The sequence below is a fragment of the Drosophila rhopaloa genome, unplaced genomic scaffold (genome assembly GCF_018152115.1).
Source record: "Drosophila rhopaloa isolate 14029-0021.01 unplaced genomic scaffold, ASM1815211v1 contig_158, whole genome shotgun sequence".
Taxonomy (NCBI): domain Eukaryota; kingdom Metazoa; phylum Arthropoda; class Insecta; order Diptera; family Drosophilidae; genus Drosophila; species Drosophila rhopaloa.
The window spans coordinates 571,230-582,118 of record NW_025335037.1 but is presented as its reverse complement, the minus strand read 5'-3'; the positions used below and the strand labels follow the sequence as shown (position 1 = coordinate 582,118).

General features: G+C 35.4%; 1 protein-coding gene across 1 annotated transcript; it reads right to left on the bottom strand.

Moving 5' to 3' along the window:
- Positions 1-8,823: 8,823 nt before the first annotated feature.
- On the bottom strand, positions 8,824-9,575 carry LOC108041547 (zinc finger BED domain-containing protein 4-like). The gene is made up of 2 exons (XM_017119474.2): positions 9,091-9,575; positions 8,824-9,024 (listed from the first exon to the last, which is right to left on the bottom strand). The coding sequence occupies exons 1-2, from the start codon at positions 9,430-9,432 to the stop codon at positions 8,830-8,832; spliced, it is 537 nt and encodes a 178-aa protein (XP_016974963.1). The 5' UTR covers positions 9,433-9,575; the 3' UTR covers positions 8,824-8,829.
- Positions 9,576-10,889: the final 1,314 nt, after the last annotated feature.

Here is a 10,889-nt window from a genome sequence, read left to right as displayed (position 1 = left end):
TTATATGAGAGACATGTTAAAAGGACAAAGGATATTCAAGCACTTCCTGAGTTATGGAGTTTTTAGAGCAAAGACTCAGCTCCATTTCCTCTTTTCCAAACGAAAATAAACCTTTGAGAAAAGAGCAAACCTTGAAGAGCAAACCTTGAAATCAAAAGCAGCAAAGAAAATTGTTCTTGGTGTAATTTACCAACCCATAATATAACACAGTGTTATAAATTTAAGGGAATGGAACCAATAGAAAGAAATGACTGGGCAAAGAAAAGACACATTTGTTTAAAGTATCTGAAGCATTCAAGCAATAAAAAGTGCACTAATGAAATTTTTTGCTTGAATTGCAAGAAACCGCACCACACGCTTCTTCACATTAATAATAACAGAGAAAAAGTTAATACGTGTACATAGGACGACGTAACAAGCCTTATTGGCCACAGCATTGATTCATGTGAAATCAGCTAGCGGAGGCTTCGAAAAACTCGGAGGAAGCTTCACAAATTCTCAAGTTGCCAAAAATAAAAAATTATACTGGGATTAGTGGAGTTTCTTCGATAAACAAAGCATAAAGCATAAAATAAAACTAAACATTAAACCTTGAAAAGAAAGGAAAAATTAGTTAGTAGTGGAGGCAATTGTCCTCCCAAAGTTAAGGAAGGCGTTGCCATTGCGCTCATTAAACATTAATAAAACGAGGTGGCAAAACTACCCTTTAACCGATCCCGAGTTTAACAAGCCAGATCAAGTGGACTTAACTATAGCAGCCGATTTATATGCTAAGATTCTTCAGAAAGAAGTAAGAATGATAGACGGTCTTCTTGGTCAAAACACAGGAAGTAACATGGTAGTTGCAACCACGATAGAGTGCAAGGACTTGGAAAGATTTTGGGAATTAGAAGAAGAAAGTAAGGAAAATTTAGAGTCCGAGATTTGTGATGAAAATTTCACGAAAACAACACACATAGACTCTTTAGGACGATATGTTGTGAAGATGCCCTTTAAGGAAGAGCAAACCTTGGGGGAATCGAAAGGCCAAGCCAAGGTAAGATTTTTAAATTTGGAGAAAAAACTAGTAAGAAATAAAAACCTAAAAAAACAGTACTGCAAGTTTATGACAGAAGGTTGAGGCAAACTCAGAAGGTAAGTATTATTTACCACATCAAGCCGTAATTAGAGATACGAACTTAACTACAAAATTATGGGTGGTGTTTGATGCGTCAGCAAAAACCACCAAAACTAGAGTTCAAAAAGATATTTTCGACATTATTTTAAAACATTGAAAAAATCTACCGTCAGATAAATACAGCGGAGAGAGATCAAGAATTTTTGCATGTCTTGTGGAGATACTATCCAAAAAATAAAATAAAAGACTATAAATTAACTTTAACAGAAAGCTCTCTTCTTTTGGATCTTCTTCGTATTAAGCCTGTTTATTCGCCAGGGCCCGATGGTATTCCTGGGTGCGTGCTTAGGTATTGCGCTAAGGCCCTGTGCAAACCTCTTCACAAGTTGTTTACCTTATCTCTAGAAACGTCCCAATTCCCAAATATTTGGAAGGAATCATTTGTTATTCCTCTTTTCAAAAAAGGTAACAAGTTAGAAGCCAGTAACTACAGAGGTATTTCTAAGTTGTCAGCTATTCCTAAGCTTTTTGAAAAAATTATTACTCCTCATTTGCAGCACTTTTGCAGATCAATTATTTCTCCGTGTCAACACGGATTTATTAAACGTAGATCCACAATTACAAACCTTCTAGAGCTCACTACATTTGTGATAAAAGGCTTCAATAGTAGTTTTCAAACAGATGTCATTTACACTGACTTTAGTAAAGCATTTGTAAATCACTTACTTCTTATTCATAAACTTGACCTTTTAGGTTTTCCAGTTGATCTGCTTAAATGGATTTCAAGTTATCTAAATGGCAGGTCACAAAGGGTCCTTTTTAAAAATTCAATTTCTGAAATTCTCCGTGTTACCTCCGGTGTCCCACAAGGGAGCCATCTGGATCCGTTACTTTTTACATTATTTATTAACGATCTTCCCTCAATTATAAGTCATTCTCGCGTACTTATGTACGCAGATGATGTTAAGTTGTGCCTGCAGTATAAGGACATTTCCTGCCATTTAGACTTGCAATCCGATCTAGATAATTTTCAAAACTGGTGCCGAGATAATTTACTAAATTTAAACGGCTCCAAGTGCAAGCTGATGACTTTTTATCGGGCCAATCCGATATACGCGATTTACACGTTAAGTGGCAGCTCTTTGGATAGAATAACTCTTGTAAACGATCTTGGCGTTCTCTTGGACCCTAAACTAAAATTTTCTAATCACATTTCGTCCATGGTTAATAAAGCCAGAGGAGTGCTTGGATTTATTAAAAGGTGGTCAAAAGAATTCGATGATCCTTATTTGACTAAATCTTTATTTATTTCGCTAGTCCGTCCGATTCTGGAGTATGGGTCTCCCGTCTGGAGTCCACAATACGGAATACATATTGGTCGTATTGAATCTGTACAAAAAAACTTCCTTCTTTTTGCTTTACGGCGCCTAAACTGGGATGCAAATCTTATCTTACCTTCTTATTCTAGTAGACTTCTTTTGATTAATTTACCATCCCTAGCCAACCGTAGAACGATGCTTGGTACTATCTTTATTTATAACCTTATACATGGTGATATTGACTGCCCCGACTTGTTAAGTCGGCTAAACTTTTCTGTGCCAAGTAGATTAACTAGAAATTATATTCCCCTAATTTTAAATCATTGTAGATCTAACTATGCCTTGCATGAGCCCTTCAGAGTATTATGTTCTGACTATAATAGACTTTTTCCTGTAATATCAAATCTTGACTCTCTGCCGCTCCTAAAACGATTAATACTTGCTTCATTGGCACAAGATTGATCTAACTATTACTTTTTTCCCCGGACCTTTACCTTTATTTTCCTATCTAGCGTCTATCCTATCGCGAATCGTGTCGTACGATACACGGCTGCGCCCCTCGGTCGGTTGGGCGGGTAAGTGGGCCGTGGGACTCCGCGCGAAAAAAAAAAAAAAAAAAAAAAAACAGTTACCTATGTTACTGCTTCGCCCCCATATTTAGCTAAAAGAGTGGATATAGAAGATAAATGTAAAGATCCAATAATGAGTGGAATTATAAAAAATGATTTCTATATGGTTGATTTCATGACAGGATCAGACAGCATTAAAGAATCCAATGAAATCGTTAAACAGGTCTCATTGGAGTAAGAAAAAGTAGGTGCTGCTCGGAATGGATGAAGAATTTCTAGAAGACATTAAATATATCACTAAGTTGGCATTTTGGCATTTTATCCCGCCGGGAAGACCTCACTTTGGAGGTATTTCCGAAACATTAGTTCTTCCAGGGAAAAAGACAGGTACTGAGCAGAATGAAGACATAATGATTATGGATCATATTTCTTCGGAATATTTAATTTATAACTTTGAAATCGCTTCTTATCACGTAATGTCCGAATCAACTTTAAGTCAGTGTCAAAGATGGCAGCAAAATAAGAGAATTTGCAAAGGAAGTTGGCCTTGAAATTCTGCGAATGACAATTCTTGTGAAGTGCAACCACGTAAGCCAAACAGAGTTTCAAACTGTAAATACAAAACAGAAATAGATTCTTCATCTTATTGGACAAAGCTAAAAAAGAAAAGTAGTTGGTTGTTTAAGGTTCCCTTTAATTCCAAGATAAGAGTACAGTGTACCAATGCACAAATTCAATTACTTGATTTACCAAGATAAGATTTTGATTGCCAATCATAATATTCAATCTGAAAGTGAAGAAGTTTTATTATCACCGTATGTTGGAGATATTAGTCAAATCCCAAAGGTGGTTTGGGATCCATTGAAATTGGATTCTAATACTCATACTGTTGAGATTGCACGCCGAAAGAAATTAAATATTTAAAAGAAAAGAAAACCCCGACTATCAGATACCCGTTACTCAGGTAAAGGGAGTGCGAGGGAGATGGAGATAGAAACTTTAATCACGCATAACTTCTTAACGAATGGTCCGATTTGAAAAATTTCGATAGGTATTGATAAACACAACAAAACTGCATTTTTATTTTTCCGAAATATTTAAATTTTTAAAATCCTATATAATCGATTGTGGGCGTTAAAGGGGGCGTGGCACCTTTTTGAAACAAACTTGCGCTGCGTAGGAACTCCTAAAATCTACATGCAAAATGCCAATCTTCTAGCTTTTATAGTTTCCGAGATCTCAGCGTTCATACGGACAGACAGACGGACAGACGGACATGGCTATATCGACTCGGCTAGTGACCCTGATCAAGAATATATATACTTTATAGGGCCGGAAACGCTTCCTTCTAGCTGTTACATACTTTTGCACGAATACAACATACCCTTTTACTCTACGAGTAACGGGTATAAATACAATCCACTAATCTTATGTTTGCATTGTTAAGCCTAGTATCCAGATCGACAAACGATTACGCTAGCGTAAAAACTTTAATCTTTCCAGTGTGACCAAAAGTTTGAGAGTTCATCAGATTTAAGCGTGCTATGGTCGTACTGTCAATCAGCTGGGTTTGTTGACAAGCAGTTAGAATTCAAATATCGTATTTGCGGGAAAGAGCCTTTAAAAGATATTATCAAATACTTTGGCAAGACAAGTCTGCCGCTGTACAAAGAAATTAAAAAACAATACAATTTAAATTTAACAGTTGTTTTTAATTTTTAATTTAATTTTTTTTAATTTACTGATAATTATTTGCTAATTTAAAGTTCATAGCTGCACTTTTATTGTGTTTTTTCGTACATTCTGGACTTAAAAAACATTTTGCTCTGACAAGAGGCACCCCAGATAGTATTAATGTTATTTTGTCCTCACATGTAAACACCTGCAATCGACTTTTGTGAGTTTTTTGAGTTTTTCCCTCCATTTCTTATAATGTTCAGTGAGAAGCGCACGCCAAAAGATTAAATTTTTTAATCTTTCCGCAGACTGGCAACGCTATGGAATTTTCTGGTATTTTTTTCGTCGATCAGGGGACCGACGTCAAAAAAAAGGCCCGACGAAAAGTGAACGCCAGCTGTTTGCCTCTCGCTCTCTCTCATGACTGGCGTACGGTTTTCGTCGATCAGGATACTAGGCTTAAACACTAAAATGCAAGACACTTTCTGTTTACTTTCTAATTTTTGTCAACCGATCGCGGTCGCGATAAAAATAGCACTGCCGCTTCATTTCTAAATCTAATCCAATGAACCTCGGCCAGGAGCTATTCTTTTTGAACTTTAGAACTTCAATTTATGTTTAGATTAAAAGCTTAGGATGAAACTGTTGCATCTCATTGTGAAATTCAATTATGCTGACCGATGCAATTTGGTGGGAACTTGAAACGCAAAAGGGCGCAATTGATTGGACTTCAAACGGAAGCTGATGTTTACTTTAATTTTAATTTGCGCTTAAGATGAAACTGTCGCATTTCATTGTGAAATTCAATTAGCAATTGATTGGTATTCGAACGGAAGCTGGTTTTTACTTTAATTTTGATTGGTTTAACTTAGTTAGGGAACCAAGATCAGACTTCAAAGCCAAAGGCAAAGACAAAGGCAAATGCAGATTGGTTGTACCATTAAATGTTATTAAAAATGAACCGTTTAAATGGGAGTTGTTAACAATATTGTTACCATTTATAAGAATGACACAATCTTGTATGATGTCAATTTTTTTTTTCTCTTATTTTTCTCTTATTTAATAATCGGGTAAAACAAGTTTTCTCCTTAATTAAAGTGCAGTAATTATTAAAAAGTTCGTTCTTAAAGTTTGACATTTCATAAAACATATTTGCGTTTTTTGCGATTTAAGCAATCAATGCTTAATACTAGTTTCCCATCGTTTTGGGAAATCGCACTAGCGTGATAAATTTCGCATCTATTTTTAATTATTGGGTATTTTATATAAATTATTAAAAGTTCTTTATGCAGTGCGATTTTAAAAACAGAGATGTCCATTAAGTCAGCGATAATTACTGGTTTTTGTTCATGTTTTATTTCCATGATGTCATCATTGTTCAAAATTTTGGTATTAAAAACGTAAATTTTTGCTAGTGTGATTGTGTCACTTAAATTTTGCAGATCAAATGTTAATAATCGTAAACGATGTTTTCGCAGTGGTAAATCTTGATCAATAAAAACATTTTTAAAATCATCATAAAGAGATTAAATTTCTTTTAACAATTTGGTATTGATAAAAGATTGCTTATTATTATTTTCAATTAATTCATAAATTTTAATTTGATATTTTCATACAGTGCCTAACTCATTTATACCCTCTTTTTGATCTAGTTGATATTAATAGTGATAAAATTACTTCGATTACTTCTATGACATATTTAATTTCCCATTGTGACCTTTTATTAGTATCCCTTTTTACATTATCTGATTCAATTTTATTATTTCTTTATAAAAACTTAAGTTAGTCACGTGGAATAAATCTGCGAATGAATCTTACGTCAATACGTCTTTATTGTCCTTGAATAAAAGATACTCGAGACTTGAATAGTCAATTATTTCTGATTTTGTTAATAATAATATAATAAGGTGTAATATGAGCACCTGATAAAACATTTTTTGGAAAAGGTAAAAAAAAAGGTAAATGTTAAATTAGGAGGAATATATTCCCTTAAGATTGATATCAAATTTTCGGGAGTGTCAAATTCTATTATATGTCTGGTATTTTCGAATATATTAACCGACTCATGTATTGTATACCTCATCTTTGCTAATAGCAATTATTGCTTAAACTGGTTTAAGGGCTTACGGGTTTCTTGTATAACATTCTTAAAATTACTCTCTGCTGAATGCTGAGTGTTTTGATGTGAGACCGATTCGTTACTGTCAGTTAAGTTGTTGATCTGAATCTTTGATAAGGCATCTGCAACTACATTAGTTGTACCTGGCTTACAAATGACTTTTGGAGTGAAACTTTCTATGAAGGAGTACCAGCGTTCCATTTCGATATTAGGATTTTTATCAGAACTTGCGAAAGATAATGGTTGATGATCGGTTTGAATTTCAATTCCAATCACTCCGTATAAGTTATTTCTTAGATTTTGAAGGGCCCATACTATGGCTAAAAGTTCCTTCTTATTAGTTGCATAAACTTGTTCTGTTTTAATCAAGGTTTTTTTAAAAAAAGCAATTGGTTTACCTTCTTGAGATAACACTGCACCAATTGCGACGTCCGTAGCGTCGGTAGTCAGGGTAAATTTTTTATTATAGTCTGGTTAAACTAGTTCTACTAGAGCAATGAGATTTTGTTTTAGCTCGTTAAAAGCTTTAATAGCTGGGTCATCACGCTTAATTAACATTTTTGTTGACATTCTTTTTGAAATTTTGCCATTATGTCCTCCAAGATATTTTGTTAGAGGTTTGGCTATGAAGGCGTAATTTAAAACAAATTTTCTATAATAGCCCGCAAGGCCTAGGATACTTCTTAGTTCCCGAATATTTTTTGGAAGCGGATATTTATTAATGGTATACGTTTTTTCTGGGTCTGTCTTGATAACGTTATAAGATACGATGTATCCTAGAAAACCGGTTTCGCGTTAAAAAAATTTTGATTTTTCTAAAGAGATTGTCATGTTTGCCCTTAATAATATAATTTTGTTTAAGTCTTCATAATGTTGTTCAATCGAATTTGAGAATATTATAATGTCGTCCATGTAGATATGGCATGTTTTCCCTATTTGTTCTCTTAGGATGTCGTCCATTGCTTTCTGAAAAATTCTTGGTGCATTTGTTAGTCCGAATGTCATTCTTAAAAATTCGTCTTTTCCATGATTTATTGAAAAAGATGTTTTTTCGACATCAGATTCTTTCATTAATATCTGATGAAAACCTGATTCTAAATCTATTGTTGAAAAATATTTTGCTTTTCCCAAATTATATAAAATTACTGATGGGAATTTGCATATTTATCTTTGCATGCTCTTTTTCAATATAGTGATCTATTTTTTCCTTTAGTTCGTCTAATTGATTAATACCTAAATTACTTATCTGTTGTTTGTCGGATAACTCAACGACGGCTGGCTTGAAATTGTTGCATTTCAAACAATTTTTTTTTTGATTTTTGACGGTATTTACTTCGTTGGCACTCTCAGGATTTTTAATTCCCAAGATATTTTTATTTTTATTGACGGATATTTCTACGTCGGCGTTCTCAGGATTTTTAATTCCCAAGATATTTGTATTTTTATTGATTATACCCGTTACTCGTAGAATAAAAGGGTATATTGTATTCGTGCAAAAGTATGTAACAGGTAGAAGGAAGCGTTTCCGACCCTATAAAGTATATATATTCTTGTTCAGGATCACTAGCCGAGTCAATCTAGCCATATCCGTCTGTCCGTCTGTCTGTCTGTCCGTATGAACGCTGAGATCTCGGAAACTATAAAAGCTAGAAGATTGGCATTTTGCATGTAGATTTTAGGAGTTCGTACGCAGCGCAAGTTTGTTTCAAAATGGTGCCACGCCCCCTCTGACGCCCACAAGCCACAAGCTGTGGCCACAGTTTTGATGCTATTATGAAAATTTTAATTGATATGTATTTGTTTCGTCAATACCTATCGATTGGCCTAATAAAAGTTTGCCACGTCCACTCTAACGCCCAAAAACCCATTAAACGCTTAAGCCTGGCTAGCGCCTACATTTCCGCCTTTCACGGCCCGTGGTACTAGAGGTGGAGAATAATCGATGTTTGTGGACATCGATGTTTTCGATGTTTTTGGTGAAAAACATCGATGTTTAATCGATGTTTAACAAAATTTTTTTTTTTGTTATTATATTTTAATTTTATTAATATTTTTGTTTTTGTTAAGGAACAGAAGCTTATCGACGACTGATGGCGATAAGCGAGTGCGACGGTCCGAAATCATTTGGCCTGCCTTGCTAAAGAGGCGTTCAGACTCGCATGAGGATGCTGGAATACAAAGGAACTTTTTCGAGATCTTTTTAAATGGTTCATCAGTTGACATCTGAAATAAGATATTTTGTTTAATTGAATATTTGAAGAACAAAAGACTTAGCATATAAAGTTTTACCTCCCAATACGCCAACGGATCGCACTTTTCCGGTTGGTTCCCTTTCTCTAGATGTTGGCGTAAGAGTATAATGGAATCCGCCCGAAGTGATTGAACTGTTGTCTCCATTTTAGTTTTGAGGAATGAGAACCGTGTAGGTTCCTCTGTTGGTGGTGCTGGCTGCGGTCGTGGAGTTGTTGTCATAACGGAGTTCAGCTCTTCCTGCAAAGCCTTGGCCGCTTCCTCCGAGTTCGATTGGGCAAGGAACCCTTGCTTCTTGAATCGCGGATCGAGAATTGTTGCGATACGAGGAATCGTTCTAGTTTCATATGCAAACAATCTTTCCCTTAGACGAATCTTCATGTAATCTGCGGCAGCGATTCCTTCAATTGTTTTGAAATCGAATCCATTAACTTTGTGGAAAAGTTCACAAATTACAGGAATGATCAACGAAATTGAGACATTGGTGTTCGTCGAAACCGACAAGGTTGCTTCCGCGTATGGAGCAAGCAATATCGAAATCTCTTTTAAAACGTCAATTTCTTCGGCAGACAACGGTGAAGGGGCATTGTGAGATACAGCCAATACTACACTAATATATTCGTTTGTCAGAATTACTCGCTTGATCATTTCGTATGCGCTATTCCAGCCCGTCGGCATTTCTTGAACCAGGCCATATGGAGTTTCTGTTTTTTGTGCTGCTTTGAATTTTGCATACGCAGTCGAGCTTCTTTTAAAAAACGATACAACAGTCTTGCATTTGCTTAGAATTTCCTCTAATATTGGCTGTTTTAATATGTCCTCGACCAGCAGGTTAATAGTGTGGGCCACACACGGCAAGTGTTTGTATTTTAATGAAACGCACGCCTTTTTCATGGAAGCGTCGTCATCAGACACAAGACATACAACTTTTTGCGCTATCGCCCAGTCATCTAGCACCGATTTTATCGTTTCTGCTATATTTGCAGCGGTGTGATTTGTTGGCGTTAGAAGATGTTGTGTTGATAAGAGATGGAAAACATCGATGTTTGGCAAGCCAAACATCGATGTTACCGATGTTTTGAAAACATCGATTACATCGATATTAACATCGATTTTTCTCCACCTCTACGTGGTACCAATGTCTAGGAGTAGATGGCGCAATACAATAGCGCCATCTAACGGATGACTTTGCAACAGCTGGCCAAGGTGCTCAACAGAGTCAACGTTAATTTTGGTTGCAAATCAACGGCCTCCACGTGGTGTTCCCTGTTCGAGCGGCGAAAAACATACAAAAAAGCATATTTATATTAAGTGGTTTAGCTAGGTAACGGGTATCTAATAGTCGAGGCACTCGACTATAGCGTTCTCTCTTGTTTTTAATTTCCAAAATACTTTTATTTTTATTGACGGATATTTCTACGTCGGCGTTCTCAGGATTTTCGAATCCCAAGCTTTTCTCACTATAGGGATATATATTTTCCACAAATAATGAATCTGTGTTTTCGCTACTTTTATCATCGAAATATTTTTTTATAATAAATTCTTTTAACGGAAGAATATTATTTACTTCAATTAAACTTATTTCATTTTTTTCCTCATTATCATAATATTTTAACTTTTCTGTTTTCCCTTTATATTCCAAGACTCCCTTTTCTATATTTATTATAGCTCCAGTTTTTATACCCTTGCAGAGGGTATTATAATTTTGTTCAAAAGTGTGCAACGCAGTGAAGGAGACATCTCCGACCCTATAAAGTATATATATTCTTGATCAGGATCACCTCCTGAGTTGATATATATCTGTCCGTCTGTCTGTCCTACGCGAACTAGTCTCTCAG

Excerpts from the sequence above, each read along its gene's own strand:
- LOC108041547 (XM_017119474.2), bottom strand. The coding sequence starts at position 9,432 with ATGAAGATTCGTCTAAGGGAAAGATTGTTTGCATATGAAACTAGAACG. Across the intron at positions 9,025-9,090 it reads ATCCGTTGGCGTATTGGGAG|ATGTCAACTGATGAACCATT; the intron begins GTAAAACTTTAT and ends ATCTTATTTCAG.